At 38.9% G+C, this 17,341-nt stretch overlaps 1 protein-coding gene across 1 annotated transcript in view; it reads right to left on the reverse strand.

Moving 5' to 3' along the window:
- Nucleotides 1–257: 257 nt before the first annotated feature.
- Nucleotides 258–17,341, reverse strand: part of MANEA (mannosidase endo-alpha) — a 101,452-nt gene continuing 84,368 nt past the window's right edge. The window contains exons 5-6 of the mRNA XM_036766964.1: nucleotides 4,514–4,590; nucleotides 258–3,583 (exon numbers count right to left, since the gene is read on the reverse strand). Coding sequence (XP_036622859.1) covers nucleotides 2,947–3,583; nucleotides 4,514–4,590 — 714 coding nt within the window. The 3' untranslated portion in view covers nucleotides 258–2,946. The remainder of the gene's footprint in view (nucleotides 3,584–4,513; nucleotides 4,591–17,341) is intronic.

The following is a 17,341-nucleotide window of genomic DNA, read 5'->3' on the forward strand; positions in this document are numbered from 1 at the left end:
TATCCACAAAAAGAAGGAAAGTATACCATACAATACCCTCACACTACCATCTGACATAATAAAAGGTAAGGTTCAGATTAAAAAATGTTTTAGTTTTAAGAATTGTGTAGCAAACGCAGTGCAGTATTTATAGTACTGTAGATGTTATATTGTTATGAGAAGTGAATATTGTCTGAAATCATTTTTTTTTAATTGAGATGGTGCAAAAGGTCACAGAATTCTAGGGAAATTACTAGTGAGAAAAAAGTTTTGCACGTTACCAATTTTATTTTGTGTATTTCATTTTATGGGTTATTTCATGGTTACTGTGTTAGGAAAAATGCATATTATAAGAATTAATGTTTTAACATAACTGTATGCAGAAAAGTATATTTTCGGCTATCTCTAGTGAAATATTACAGTTTTTGGTGGTTGTGGGAACCTAACCCCCTATTTGCCATAGGTTCAATGGGTCAACATTTGTATTTTTGACTTTTACGTCATTTTCTAGGAACTTTCATTCTGAATGCAAAAATTTAGTACATGGTCTTGTAGTTGTAGAAAGATTATAGGATAAATTAAACCTGTATTAATAACCTGCAAGTAACTTTTAAAAATTAATACATAATTTGAATTTGGGGTAGCTTTTGTGAGGGGGTATGTTGGGGGAGGCTGGAGTCATTTCTTTCTCGTAAAGATGGAAAAAGTGATTTCATTTAATTGAATGTTCTGCTTAATTGGGAGGCACAGTGGTAAATGAAAAGATTGTTAGATTTGGAGTGAGAAAATGTAAGACCAAGCCACTAAATTTCTCTGAATCTCTGTTTTTAAGCTATAAAATGGGGATAATAACATTTGTATTACTGACTTCATAGGTCTTTGTGAGGAGAAAATGAATAAGGTATGTAAAGCACTCTGCAAACTGTAAAGCGCTGGAATAGTATCAGTTATCATCATTATTATTGCTATAATTACTACGGTCTCGTAATTTATACAAAAGTCTTTTCTTTCCGTTATGGTGAAGGCACTAGATTCATCCCTACATATCAAAGGAACATAGAAAAGTGATTAAGCTAGGCTGCACTGTTGGTGATTTTTCAGTTATCTGTGATAGCCTCCCTGTCATTACCGCTCGCTATACATGCCCAGATAAATCAAGGACAAGCTACACTGAGGGTCCTTATGTGTTTGCCTGTATATCTGAACGTCTATTTCTGACTCCTTTTCAAAGACAAATATTGATACTCTGGATGACCTAACGTTTACTGTTTTATTTTATTCCCAACTCTTCACCCCTACATGAGATTCTATACTTAACTTTAACTCTATTGTTCCAACAGCGGATTCGGTACATTTTGCTGACTGGGTTACAACTATATAATTTATTGTACTACTTAAGGTTCCATTTCAACATCCTGGTTTTGGTGGTAAGTTGGTAGATGAATTTCAATACTATGAGTGACTAATATCTGAAAATAGGTTATTCTTAAATGGCAAACATCTACTGTTAAGGACCATTGATCTCCATATTTAAGTGTTTTAATTCTCAGATTAAAGGTCCTATGAAAGTGCCAAGTACTAAATTATAGATATATTTCTACATATTGAAAGAATTAACACTATTCTTGTTCTCACCATAATAAAAACAAATTTGGGTAAAAGCAAAATTAACCCAAATTCTTCACTCAATTTTCCCTATGTACATTTAAATAATTTTATATAGTATCACATCAATCTGTATATAGATCATTTCCTAAAATGGACTGTGCCTTTAAAATTAGAATTGAAAATAAAATAATATATACATAAACACTAACTATAGGCTGTACTCGTTTTACATGAACTAGATACGTGAAAAAAAAAGAAGTCTTACATTTGGACTCACTTAAAATCTCATTGCTGAATTCAAATCAATGATAATCACTTCTTTAACAAGCCTAAAGAACAGAAATAATAAAACATGACAGATACCACAAATAGTCTAGGAAAAATGAATTTTTGTACTATTTGAATAGCTTTAAAAACATATACATATGCATGCACATATATACACAAATGTATATATGACAGACATGAACTTGTGTGGTATTTTACTAATTATTTTAACTCTAAATTTTAGGATCTTAAAGAACCCAAACAAAACCATTTCTGACAGAGAGATGGCTTTTATGACTTGCATAGCATACAGCACAGCGTAAGTACTTAGAAAATAGCAAAGTAACAATATACATCAAGCTATGCAGAAAGGGCCCTTCCCCTTTAACAATGCCTTAGTAATGCTAACTTAAGGCACAGATTGTGTGTATGCTGTGTGTTATGGAGAATTATTTTGCTGTTTCTGGTTCCAGTAACCAATAGCCTCAATTCTTAAGAAGGCATGAAGTTAGCTAACTGAGTCACTGGAGGGAAATGGATTTCAAAACTGAAGAAGGAAACACATACATTAGCAATTCTTTTATAGTACCTTGCTTTTCTACCACAGTGATTTCTACCACAGACAAACCCAAACAGGTTTCTGTGTCCAGGAAGCAAGTAGCCTCTAATTAGATGCTAATTACTTTCTGCACCACAGGCTACAAAATAAAAATTAAACTGTCATAAAAGCTGAATTTCAATTCTAGCCCTAAATGATATAAACTATGCTAATACTGTACACGAGTGTTTCACAAATTATCTTAAGAGAGGTTAGTTAAATCTAATTTACAGAATATAAAAATTTGCACAGCTTCCTTTTCAAATACTTTCAAAATACAACTTGCAAGAGGTTGACAATGACAATATACAAAAGTCTATATTCTTTCTAATAAAGATATAATGTATATTCTTTCTAATAAAGAGAAATGCATATTGACTTAAAGATTTCTTCTGTACACCTGACAAAATATTGTGCATACTGTGATACATTGGACTGTTTTGATTATGAGTACACTTTGGGCTAAGTATATTAAAATGGCCATTGGATTCACTTCACGCAAGCCACTGTTCCTTTTCCTTATTGTATTTTTCAGACCACTTACGAGTGAGTTCCAGATAAATACCTGGCTTGTGAGGCTGGTAATCAAGGTATACCATGTGTTCAGTTCTCTTGGGAACTGCTTTTTCAATCTGAGTCCCTTCGTGCCACTCATTAAAGGAGGTGATGGAAATAGCATCAGGTCGCACCTGAAGAGCAGCACTGAAAGCAGTTTCAAAGTACTTCCCATTGACTCGGTTCCGAGTGTTGCGGTTGTTCCAGGGTCGGACGTTGGTATCTATGTATCCTGGCCCCACACTTGGGATAAACAGTAAGCTGTTGCTGTCACAAAAGGCTTTTAAGCCTGCCCAGTTGTGATGTGATGAGCCAAAAGAAAAGCCATTTGTGGCAAAGTATGTGTAAATTCCATCAAAACCACTTCTCTGGATTTCCTGTTTGTGTCTTTCTTCTACAAGAAGAGCAATGAACAATCCGTCATAGGGAGTGTTACGAATACTCAGGGGCCCTGAGGCAGTTAAAAGATTGGCCCAGGTTTCTGGCTTTGTGAAATAAGAATCATACACATAGAACATGGGAAGGACTCTGCCAGTGCTGGTCTTATGCCTGTAAAAAGCTGGATGGCTTCCATATCTATAAAACAAACATATACAATACTAATGTAAATAGTCAGAAATAACTAATGAGAGAAAAGTATTTTTTTTTCCTATCAACTCGAAGAGCATCAGGGCATTTTAAAGACAATGGTCATATCTTTCAGCCAAAAGCTGCTATATCACTGTATTTTGAATTTTTCACAGAGTGAAAATTAGATCTCAGATATATCAATAAACAGCAAACTATATACATAAACAGTCCTTAAGCAAACAAGCAAACTAAAATTGGTAATATTGTTAAATACTCTACTAGGGCTGATGAGCATGATATATCTGTTTATATCCTCCTATCCTTTGAGGAGAAAGAAACATCTCCTTTCCCCCCTATGTGGAGTGATTTTAAATGAGTGCATCATAAATCCTTCAATTGGTACCATAGCACTCAACATACCACATTGTGATGCATTTTTTAAAAAGGTAGAATTGTTAATAGTACAATAGTCTGAAGACAAAAACAGTTAAACATGTTTATCTAAAAGAAGTCTAAAGAGCCTACTAAAAAAATTAAATGATAAAGATAGTTGTGGCTTTCTTGCAAGTTTAACTCTTTGTAAACCCATTTGGGGTTTTCTTGACAGATACTGGAGTGGTTTTCCACTTCCTTCTCCAGTTCATTTTACAGATTGAGACAAATAGGGTTAAGTGACTTGCCCAGGGTCACACTGCTTGCATGTGAGACCAGATTTGACTTCAGGCCCAGCCCTCTATCCACTGTAACACCTAAGCTACCTTATTCCTTGTACTTATTTCACTTTGTGATCTGTGAGATAGTTCACAAATTATAATGGGAGTCAATTAAATAGCAAATAATTTTGTTACAGAACCATGAAACAACTTCAAATAATATTAAGTAAATATAAGATTGTTATAAAAAGAGCAAATAGTAATAGTCACTAAAGAAACTCACTTGTCTATAATGTACTTGATACTTTTGTGCATACTGTGATCATCTCGATTCTTATATGGTTCAATGTGGAAAGTGACCTGAAAAAAGAAATAATTAGAATATTACAGGGGGTAAAGTCCTGAATAACTCAAAGTCTATTTCATATCAGGTATAAATTAACTGGTTTTTTTAGTCATAGCTTTCAATGAATGGTATTGAACATGAGTGTCAAATACAGCATTAACTGCATAAATTAATTACAGCATTAAATTAGCAGTAGTCTAACTTGCTTTATATGTTATGCTGATATATAAAACCTGGATCTTTATGGGGGAAATTTGCTCAACTTTGAAAATGTTTCAACCAGAGAACGCTTCAACAGAAAGCTTGTTAGCTATGCTGAAAACAAGAAACAGGACCAATGTAAATAGTATGCACGCCTCCGACTTATGCTAAAATCCCATGGCTAGACTATCAATTGTGTAAGGGGAGGTATACCAGTATTGTAGAGGTATCCTCCTAGTACCACAGTCACTGATATCACATGCATCTTAAATGTCTAAATTGTCTTAGGGGAAAAATGTGCAGGGTAGTTTTCAGTGTCCTGAGGCTGTTGTAAATAATACAGTAGGAAAAAGAAACTGAAAATAACAGAATTGCTCCATACAGAGGATTCTAGATCATTTGACTAAACAAAGCTCATCCATTTACCTGCTAATAAAAACTGATTCCATTTCTGTCTAACAATGCAGAGTAAACGCTTTATGTGATATTTCTCTGAAGAGAAATCAAGTCATGAAAACAGATTTTTAAGACAGAATGTAAAGATGTTCACTTTCATTTAATATTTTATGGACACATCACTAGCAATAAAAACACTTAAGACAACCTAATATACTGTGTTTCACTGTTCTGAATTTTAGGCCTCTGGCTCTGTGAAAAAATGTCTCTCATAAACTTTGGATCACTCTATTGTAAAACTCTTTTGTTTTCAATTGCCCAATTAAAGTAAACAGTATTTTACATTAGTCAGTGCTACTAGTTTTCACAGAAGCAATTTTAAAGTTAAACAGCATTTCATGAAAATAATATTATGCTACAGTTTATAAATGAAACACAGTTAAATTATAAAGGAAAGAATTCTTTTCTGTCCATCATGAACCAAGGTCAGGCAGTTCTAGCTAGAATTGTTAACTCCCCCAGTTGATACATTTTTTAACTTTAATAGAAAGACAGATTATATTTGACAAGGGCACAGCTAAAAACCTTGAATTTTTCCATTAGAATTAATTCAATATTTTCTACATATGATGATGTTCATTATAGCCCCAAAAGCAAAATCGATTTCATTTACATTGTGCTTTATTTCAGAGAATCTATAATTTGCAAGGGAACTCAGAAGTAATCTAGTCCAAACTCAACCTAAAGAAGGAGTCTCTTACAATATCCCTGAAGAGGCCAGCAAGAGTCAAACTGTTGAAACGGCTTGGTTTTTAATATATAGGGCCTCAAAATTCTCCATGTTTTGGAGAAAACCATGAGAAGAACAAGCAGAAAGGTAGCATGGATAGTACGTCAACAACCATTTATTAAGTGACTATCATGTGTCAGACAACATGTACGCACTGAGAAAACAAAGAACGATTAAATGGTCCTGACTCTCAAGAAGATCACAATCCAACTAAGGAGACAATAGGCAAACAATTGTGTATAAGCCAGACATACAGAGTTGGAGCTAATCAACAGAAGAAAGGCATTAGCATTAAGGGGGAATTAGGAAAGGCTTCCTAAACGTGGAATTTCATCGGAAACTTGAAGGAAACCAGGGAAACTAGCAGGCAGAGATAAAGAAGGAGAGAATTCCAGGCATGGGAGACAGCCACTGAAAATGCATGGAATCAGGACATGAAGTACTGTGTTTAAGAGCAAAAAGTCTAGCATCACTGAAGGTGTAAGAAAACTGGAAAGGTAAGAAGGGGCTAGATACAGTGGGAAGAATAGCAGATTTGGCATTAGGTACCCAGTGTTCTAGCCCCCAGGTTCTGGTACTGCCAAACTAGATCACTTTAGTGACTTAAGTCACTAAATCAGAGATTCTATTTCCTCATCAGTAACATGGCATTGATAAAATCAGCTCTACCTACTTCACAGGTTCCTGTGAGATAGTGGAGTTTTAACTGTGGCATACAGAACAGGAGAATCTTTCTTTAGAGACCTACAGATCTCTGATAAGATTCCAAATACCTTAAGAAATTGTAGATTAATAAATCAGGTAGTGGAAACAGCAATGAACTTGGAAATCAAGAGACACGGACTCTAATTCTAGCTCTGCTGACTCACTCTGTGACTTCTGGCATATTCCTTTAACTCTCCTGGGGCTCAGGCTCCACAGTGAGGGTACAGAACTAACTGATCTCTATGGGCTTTTGCAGCCTTAACACTTTCATGATTCTGAGAACGAAAAACAAATTTTGAAAACAGAATTGTTCTAGAAATACTATATTATAACTTCTCTATTGATTTTCCCAAATTGTGGTTATATTTCTGCATTATATTAATTCACTGTTATCTAAGGCCCATATTTACTATGTATAATATAGAGAAAGAAATAAGCACATCTTTTATAATACCTTTTGATTGTTTCTGCTATCACATACACAGAGATAATAACAGAAAATGTAACAGCATTCCCCTACAAAAGTAGTTCTGACTTTCTGGACTTCAACACCATATATCATTTGCTATCTCACCCTGGAACACCCTTCACCTATGCTGGTCCTCCTTTCCCATTGGTGAGTGCCTCTTGGGGCCTCCATTTTGTGGAGGGGCACTGGCCCACCAACTTTCATTCCCTTGTTGGCTATGCTTCTGACTTTTCAGACTTCAACACCATATATCCTTCGGTACTTCCCCTATTCCCCTTTCTCCTCTTTCCAGGTCCCTTTTGTTGGTTGTCTTCTCCCACTGAATTGTAAACTCCTTGAGGGAGCTATCTTTTTGTCTGTATTAGCATCCCAGGAGTGTAATGGGTGTTCAGAAGCATTAGCATCTCTGGTGTAAGGGCTTGCCGAGCCCTTCTTGTGCCTGCTCATCCACTTTTGGTGTCTACCTGATTCGTCCAACTCCCACCTGTGGCTCTAAGAAGCTGTAACACGTATAGTGGCCATGGCCTGGTCTTGGCAGATGGACTAAACCAGGGTTGAGCGTAATCAAAAGGCCTCTAACCTATCAGTGAGATAGGGGGATGTCTACCCCAAGCATGTGAAGACTTTTCTCAGTGGAATAGACAGATGAGAACAATTTGTTCCAACAGCCACAAAGGTGGCTGAAACAGGTGCTGTGGAGTGCTTAGAGCTTGGTCAGGTATCAAAGCCAGTAAGGTCATCCACTGCATCCCAGGCCATACAATTCACACACAAGTCAAAACATCACCAGTGATGTTACTGGTCCTCTTTGAAAACAAAGGACAAACAGCAGTTTATATCCCAAGCGTTCAGCATAGTTCTCGGCACACAATAAGCACTTAATAAATGCCTGTTGTTTTGCCTTGTCTTGCCTTGTGGTATAGTATAAAATGACTTTGGCTTCTGAATCAGAACAGTAGGATCAAACCTACTTAGTTCCTTTAGATTATCTGGTCTATCTAATCCAGGCTTTCATGATTTATCAATATTCATCTGGGAAATGGGAATAATAGTCGTACTATTGTGTTTTCCACAATCTCCAGCTATGCCATCACCTCCACTCCTTCCCCACCAAATACTTGGACTCTGCCCCTTGAACCTCCCTGTCTTTCAAAGGTCAGTTTTGGTCTTCTTTTACTGCATTCTAAGGCTTCACAGAACTTTCTGGACATCTCTAGCCATGCCACCTTTTGTATACCACTGCCTGGCTTCACATGGCTTTCCAGTTCCCATTTTCTCTTCCCATTTAACTGTAAGCTCCTTGAGGGTAGGAACTATCTATCATGCTTTTATTGGTATCCATAAAACCAACATGGCAGAATAGCAAGAATTATAGTGAGTCACCCCTTCTCCTCTTGCTCCCACCAAAAAACCCAAAAGAAACAAAAAACTTCCAAACAGATTTTTAAAATTTGACCAGATGAATCTTAACAGTGAAACCCAAGAATACCGTGAGTCATTTTTCAGCCTAGGAGAGATACAGAAAGGTCTATGTGGTCAGGGTCTGGCCAGGAGCATACCCTACTTGGAGCACTCCAGCATAGAAAAAGAGTTTGTGCACTTGGGCAAGAGGAGGTCCCTGAACCATTACAAAGTACCTTGACTTTGTGTGTGCACAGTATGTGGAAACAACTAAGGGAGCAGGGGAGGGAATAAGGAAGGAGAGGGAAAGAAGGAGGGGAGAATGGGGGAGAGAGGGAAAGGCAGGAGGGAAGGAGAGACAGGCACACAGAGAAGGGCTCTGTTCCAAAACAGACGGTGTATAGCCATGTGTGATGATCATGCAAAAGAGACTGCAAACAGGTCAAACTGTAGCAAGAGCATCATGAGAGAAAAATGCCAGGAAAATTCAAGGAGAAAATATTCATAAGGATGGGGCAGTCAACAGCACCCAAGACTACAGAGAGGAAAAGCAGGATTAGGATTCAGGACAAGCCACTGGACTCAGTAATAAAGAGATCACTGGCAGGGTCTGTGGGGATGGGGAAGCGGAGGAATACGCATGTATTAAGTGTCTACTAAGTGCCAGGCACTGCGCTGAGCACTTTACAAACATTTCCACCTTTGATCCTCACAACAACGCTGTGGAGTAGGTGCTGATACCCCCAATTTTACAACTGAGGAAACAGAGGCAGATAGAGGTTAAATAACTTGCCCAGAATCAAACAGCCAGTAAGCATTTGAGGCAGGATGTGAACTTGGGTCTGTCCGACTCCAGACTCAGGGCTCCGTCCTCCAGCTTCCTCCCTACACAGCATCAGCTAGTAAAGTCATCATGCTACAAGAGAGGCAACAAGTGCAGGCAGCTTTTTCAATCTAAGATTCTCGTCATAATGCTGGTACTTAACAAGGTTATGTAGAAACTATTTAGAAAATTTACTTACACAAAATAATTCATTCTTTGAGGAGGCCAGTTAAATGAAGTATACATACCTAAAACTCTCTTCATGTCTGGGTTTAGTGTTTCTACGCTGCAGTTTTTGTACTACAAAAGCTACATGTTATAAATTGAAAAGTTCTACATGTTGACTCGTTGATAACAATGGAATCTTAAATTCTTCTCACTTAGATAGATCAAAATTGCTATTTAGAGACTAAAAACTAAATGCCTATTCTGTGACTTAGAGTTGTTAAGATGCCTAATGTCTGAGAAAAATTTTGTTTGGCTTTTCCTCTTCTGAAATTGAGGTCGTACTGGTTGGGGATCCTAATTGTTATTTGTTATTTGTTGACATGTAAAGCTGAAACTCCAAGTTCCAAGTCTTTAAGCATTTGAACAAGAAGTAATTGTAAGTAAGCAAAATGCTTCTTTGACTTAGATAAGCCCTCATTTTAAATGAAATTCTACACTGAACTGAAAGACCAACAACCCTCTGTCTACAGACCTGCTTGACTTTCGAGAATGTCAGCTGAACCCATAGGATCTTCAGTTTTGAAGTACAGAGCAATTCTAAGACATGTTAAGCATCTACCACATATAGGTTTCTCTTGTCCCAACCTAGCAGGAGTTATAGTAGAGAATAAATGCTAAATTTGGAGGACCTACCAGCTCTGCTATTTGTTGACCTTAGGGGTGTATGGGGTGTTGTTTCAACAACCTGGCTAGCAGCTTCTGTGGGGGTATAAGATTCACCCACAGCCAGCACCCAGAAAGCTGCCAACAGCACAGGTTCTTTCAATCTGCTTAATTAAGGAAAGCAAGGTGAAGGGGTTGACAAGCTTACTTTTAATTCAAATATCATTCAGTTAGTTGGGGGGGGGGAACCAGCACCCTGAACTTCAAAACAAAATGCAAACAAATTACAGACATCAACAGACTTTGTCTGATTCAAGTCCCAACAGATAGTTACCAGAGCTCAACAAAGTTTCAACATCCGGGTTTACAAGCTGGAGGGCTCCTTAACTACAGCTGCCCAGAGTCTCCTCATCAACACCATCTCCACAGCCCCGCACAAATGGCTCTGTCCTCCCTTCTTATAGGGCTTCAGACATCAAACACCATCTGAATCACCAGAGCTCAGGCTCTGGTGATTGGTTCTTGAGTTGGCCTCTCCCCTTAGGACCCTGAGAGGTTCACATCCACATGGATTACATTAACACCTAATGGGGTTTGGGCCTGGGGCTTAGGACCTAGTAAAGCTCACTGAGATAAATTGAGTCACTCAAAGAAAACAAAGGCCATTCTGGTTACAGGTGTGCAGGGAGAACTAGCATTTCTGGTGTGATGGCTTGCTGAACCCTCTCCATGTCTGCTTATCTACCTTTGGTGTCAACATTTCATCCAATTCCCTCCTGTGGCTCCAAGAAGCTGTAGCAGGTACAGCATCCATACCCAGGTAAAAACATTTTGGCAGATGGGCTACACCAGGTTGAGGGTGCCCAATGGGCCTCAAACCCATCAGAAAAGCCCTCCAAGTGAAAACAAAACAACTGAGGAGCAGAGAGACCACAAAAGCAGCCAGATCAGGTGCTTGACTTGAGACCTCTGGCTCAGAGACAGCAGACTTTCACCCAGTTCCTCCCACCTGTCCAGTCCCGCTCCCATCTGTCCTTGCTTGGAGAAAGGGGGAGATAGATACCCTTCTTAACCCCCTCCCTTCCCCATATCTAATGGCCAATCAGATTCGCATTATGTAAAAATCACTTTATGTAGAGGTCTACAAAATTCTGTACTTTATTATTTAGGTCCTTTTCTACTTACCTTATGCAGTATTTCACTGTATTTATAAAAGGCTTACTTCTAAGTCAGTTGTTTAGATCTTGTCATAGAATTCCTCCAAGGAAAAATGTTGACTTTTCTTGTTAAGAGTCTCAGGAAGATCCACAAAAAATATTTTCTAAATAAGTGGGTTAGGTATAGTAGTATATGATACTATAGAAACTAACCACCTCACGTGTTTCTATGGGACTTCTGGCAAAGATAGCAATGTGAAAGTTTCTGGCCCAGTCTAGCTCCCTGTGAAGCTACTCCTGGAATAATGGGGAAAAGCGCCAAAAGTACTGGATATTCTCCAAAAAGAGAAGAGATGTGAGAAAAGGTAATTCTGATGGGAAAAAAGAGAATGAAAAAAGAAAATGCACAACAAAGCACCATCTTACAAGCTGTGAATCTAGGGTCATGGGTGATAGGTAACGTACAACCTGGACTTCTCCAGACCAGCTTGGATTGTGAGAGCGGGCAGTGAAACTCACTTCTATAATCTAATCTAGGATTATGGGAAGAGGTGGAAAATGGGCTGGGCAATCCTTTATAAAACAGCTGAAGGAGACTGGGCTTGAGAAGCACAGAACTTCTGCAAGGAGGCAGAGGCCCACCCTACCTAGGGCTTATGGAGGGTGCATAGCACAAACACTAAGAACCCAAACTCAAACCTTCTACTCTGAACCAAAATTTCATTGGTATCTAAGAATAGGACTGCTGAAGAGGCTAGAGATAAAAAGCCAGGCTTGTTGGCTACCATACTCCACCAGGCCTAGGACTGAGAGTTAAGTCTGGCTGCTTTGAGTTCTCCATTCCCAGCCCAGTTCTGCATTGCAGAACTGGGGTGACAATGATTCCAATAATTGCAGAGGTAGGAAGAATTAAAAAGAATAAACAAGGAGGGTAGCCTTCACTAGATATCCCTAATGTGGGGACTGAAGACAAAGGCAAACAGAAGAAAAATTTTAATACAAGAAAGAAATGCTATGGGGAACTTTTGAGATAAAATGCCAGAAGAAAACTAATCTATGATAATTACCTGTAGAACCCAGAAACAAGAAAGTACTGGTCACAAGGATACCAAGAACAGATGGATAAAAATAAAGAAGAATTGAAGCAAGAAATGAAAAATCTCAGAACACAATTACCCAAGTATTAGACACCCTGAAAAATAGAATGGAGGAAAAATAAATGTGAAAATTCAATGATCCAGGAACACTTCGGAGCAGGGACTATTTTTTGCCTTTTGCATCCCCAGAGCTTAGTATGATGCCTAGAAGACAGTATGTATTTAATAAATGCTTACTGACTCACCAAATCATTCTTCTCAGTTCCATAAGGCCGGTAATTCAGTGATGAGGATTGACTAATTTGTTTCCCTTCCCTCTCTTAGCAACTGTGGCTTCTAACAAGGACATCTTAAAATCAACATGTCCAAAACTAAACCCAAAAACCTCCCCCCCACCCCCTTTATATCTTTCCTAATACTGTCATCTAGGTTTTCAAACACAATGTCATCTCCAATTCCTAAAATTACTTCTAGTACCTTCCCTCTGTTGATTCCAATTTATCCTGCATTTAGTTTGCAAGTCATCTCCCCATTAGACTATCAGCTCCTGGAAAGCAGGAACTGTTTTTTGCTTCTTTGAATCCCTAGTGCTTAGGCCAATGCCTACCACATAGTAGGTACTTAATAAATGTTTCTTGACTTCATTCCTGACTACCTGTAAAACTAAATGTAGCATCATGTACTCTTCTTTTAAGGGTGTGTGTGTGTCTGTGTCTCTATGTGTGTGTCTGTGTACAATTTAAAAAAAATAGGTTTCCAATGATGCTCCCTTCCGTTTTCTTTTTTTTCTCCTCCACTCAGACATTATATAGAAACAGAGGTATAAAATGGCTCATCTCTCCTGATAACCCTCAACCTTACCATTCATTTCATCCACTCCTATTTTTTTAAAATCATTATTTATTTAATATTTTTAGTTTTCAGCATTTTCACATGAGTTTGAATTACAAATTTTCTCCCCATTTCCACCCTTCCCCAACTCCAAGATGGCAAAGATGGCATATATTCTGATTGCCCTATTCCCCAGTCAGCCCTCCCTTCTGTCACCTCACTCCCCCCCAACCCACTTTTCCCTTCCTTTCCTGTAGGACAAGATAGATTTTTATGCCCCATTGTCTGTATATCTTATTTCCTAGTTGCATGCAAAAACTTTTTTTTTTGAACATCTGCTTTTAAAACTTTGAGTTCCAAGATGGCGGCTGGAAAGCAGGGACCAGCCTGAGCTCCCTGCTGAGCCCCTCCAAAAACCTATAAAAAATGGCTCTGAACCAATTCTAGAACGGCAGAACCCACAGAACAGCAGAGGGAAGCAGGGCTCCAGCCCAGGACAGCCTGGATGGTCTCTGGGTGAGTTCTATCCCGCACGGAGCTGGGAGCTGGGAACGGAGTGGAGCAGAGCCCAGCCTGAGTGGCGTGGACCAACAAGACCAGCAACTGGGCAGAGCATGCCCTAGCGCCCTGATTCAGTGAGCTGCAGCAGGTACGAGACTTCTCAACCCACAAACACCAAAGACTGCTGAGAAGGTTAGTGGGAAAAGCTGCAGGAGTGGAAGGAGTTCGCGGTTCGGCTTCCAGCCCCGGGGGGCAGCGGAGGTGGGGCAGCTACGGCTGCTGCTGCTTCCGGCTCCAGGCCCACCTGGTGGGAGGATTTAAGTGGCAGATCAGAGCAGGGGTGCACAGCCTGCCGAAGATCTGAGCCCAGTTCGGGTTGGGGGTCCTTGGGGAAGGAGCAGTGCTGGTGCGGCAGAGCTGGCACCTCCCCCCCAAACGTGGAACATAGAACTCTGTAGTCTACAAGCAGTCATACCCCACTGAAAAACTCAAAGGTCAAGTTAGTTGGCTGGGATTATGGCCAGGCAGCGAAAACGCACCAAGATTCAGTCTCAGACTCTGCATTCTTTCTTTGCTGACAAAGAAGACCAAAACATACAGACAGAAGAAATTAATAAAGTCAAAGAGCCTACAACAGAAACCTCCAAGAAAAACATGAACTGGTCCCAGGCCATGGAAGAGCTCAAAAAGGATTTGGAAAAGCAAGTTAGAGAAGTAGAGGAAAAATTGGGAAGAGAAATGAGAAGGATGCAAGAAAACCATGAAAAACAAGTCAATGACTTGCTAAAGGAGACCCAAAAAAATACTGAAAAATACACTGAAGAAAACAACACCTTAAAAAATAGATTAACTCAAATGGCAAAAGAGCTCCAAAAAGCCAATGAGGAGAAGAATGCCTTGAAAGGCAGAATTAGCCAAATGGAAAAGGAGGTCCAAAGGACCACTGAAGAAAATACTACTTTAAAAATTAGATTGGAGCAAGTGGAAGCTAGTGACTTTATGAGAAATCAGGATATTATAAAACAGAACCAAAGGAATGAAAAAATGGAAGACAATGTGAAATATCTCCTTGGAAAAACCACTGACCTGGAAAATAGATCCAGGAGAGATAATTTAAAAATTATTGGACTACCTGAAAGCCATGATCAAAAAAAGAGCCTAGATATCATCTTTCAAGAAATTATCAAGGAGAACTGCCCTGATATTCTGGAGCCACGGGGCAAAATAGAAATTGAAAGAATCCATCGATCACCTCCTCAAATAGATCCGAAAAAGAAATCTCCTAGGAATATTGTCGCCAAATTCCAGAGCTCTCAGATCAAGGAGAAAATACTGCAAGCAGCCAGAAAGAAACAATTTGAGTATTGTGGAAACCCAATCAGAATAACCCAGGACCTGGCAGCTTCTACATTAAAAGATCGAAGGGCTTGGAATGCGATATTCCGGAGGTCAATGGAGCTAGGATTAAAACCTAGAATCACCTACCCAGCAAAACTGAGTATCATGCTCCAAGGCAAAATACGGATTTTCAATAAAATAGAGGACTTTCAAGCTTTCTCAGTGAAAAGACCAGAACTGAATAGAAAATTTGACTTTCAAACATAAGAATCAAGAGAAGCATGAAAAGGTAGTCAAGAAACAGAAATTGCAAGGGACTTACTAAAGTTGAACTGTTTTGTTTACATTCCTACATGGAAAGAGGACATGTATGATTCATGAGACTTCAGTATTAGGGTAGCTGAAGGGAATATGCATATATATATATATATATATGTTTATGTATATACATAAGTGAATGTGTATGTATGTATATATCTATGTGTATATATATGTGTGACACAGGGTGAGTTGAAGATGAAGGGAAGATATCTAAAAGAAATAAAATGAAATTAAGGGATGAGAGAGCATCATACTGAGAGAGGGAGATAGGGAGAGATAGAATGGGGTGGATTATCTCACATAAAGGTGGCAAGAGGAAGCAGTTCTGTGGGAGGAGGGGAGAGGGCAGGTGAGGGGGGAATGAGTGAACCTTGCGCTCATCAGATTTGGCCTGAGGAGGGAATACCATACATACTCAGTTGTCTATCTTACCCCACAGGAAAGAAGAGGGAGGAAGATAAAAAAAAAAAAAAAAGGGGGGGGGGATGATGGAGGGGAGGGCAGATGGGGGTGGAGGTAATCAAAAACAAACATTTTGGAAAGGGGCCAGGGTCAAGGGAGAAAATTCAATAAAGCGGGATGGGTTGGGAAGGAGCAAAATGTAGTTAGTCTTTCACAACATGAGTATTGTGGAAGGGTTATACATAATGATACACATGTGGCCTAGGTTGAATTGCTCGACTTCTTAGGGAGGGTGGGTGGGAAGGGAAGAGGGGTGAGAATTTGGAACTCAAAGGTTTAAAATCAGATGTTCAAAAACAACAAAAAAAAGTTTTTTGCATGCAATTAAAAAATAAGATACACAAGCAATGGGGCGTAGAAATTTATCTTGCCCTACAAGAAAGGAAGGGAAAAGGGGATGAGAGGGGAGGGGGGTGATAGAGGGGAGGGCTGACTGGGGAACAGGGCAACCAGAATATACGCCATCTTGGAGTGGGGGGGGTAAAAATGGGGAGAAAATTTGTAATTCAAACTATTGTGAAAATCAATGCTGCAAACTAAATATGTCAAATAAATAAATTTAAATTAATTTAAAAAAAAAAAACTTTGAGTTCCAAATTCTCTCTCCTCTTCCCTCCCTACCCACCATCCCTAAGAAGGCAAGAAATTCAACATAGGCCACACATGTATCATTATGCAAAACCGTTCCCCAATACTCATATTGTGAAAGACTAAATATATTTTGCTCCTTCCTATCATATCCCCCTTTATTCAGTTTTCTCCCTTGACCCTGTCCTTCTTCAAAAGTGTTTGCTTTTGATTACCTCCTCCCCCTATCTGCCCTCCTTTCTATCGTCCCTCCTTTTTATTTCCTTCCTCCTTCTTTCTTGTGGGGTAAGATACCCAATGGAGTGTGTATGTTATTCCCTCCTCAGGTCAAATCCGATGAGAGCAAGATTTACTCATTCCCCCTCACCTGCCCCCTCTTCCCTCCCAACAGAACTTCTTTTTCTTGCCACCTTTACGTGAGATAATTTACCCCATTCTATCTCTCCCTTTCTCCCTCTCTCAATATATTCCTCTCTCATCCCTTAATTTGATTTTATTTTTGTGGATATCATACCTTCATATTAAACTCACCCTGAGCCCTCTGTCTATATACATATATCTATGTCTATAGATATACATATATATACCTGTATGTATGTATGTATATATGTATGTATGTGTGTGTGTATATGTGTGTGTGTGTGTGTGTGTGTGTGTATATATATATATATATATATATATATATGTATGTATGTATATTCCCTTCAGCTACCCTAATACACATCATCATTCCATGTAGGAATGTAAACAAAACAGTTCAACTTTAGTAAGTCCCTTGTGATTTCTCTTTCTTGTTTACCTTTTATGCTTCTCTTGATTCTTGTGTTTGAAAGTCAAATTTTCTATTCAGCTCT

This window comes from Trichosurus vulpecula, chromosome 7 (genome assembly GCF_011100635.1).
Source record: "Trichosurus vulpecula isolate mTriVul1 chromosome 7, mTriVul1.pri, whole genome shotgun sequence".
Taxonomy (NCBI): Eukaryota; Metazoa; Chordata; class Mammalia; order Diprotodontia; family Phalangeridae; genus Trichosurus; species Trichosurus vulpecula.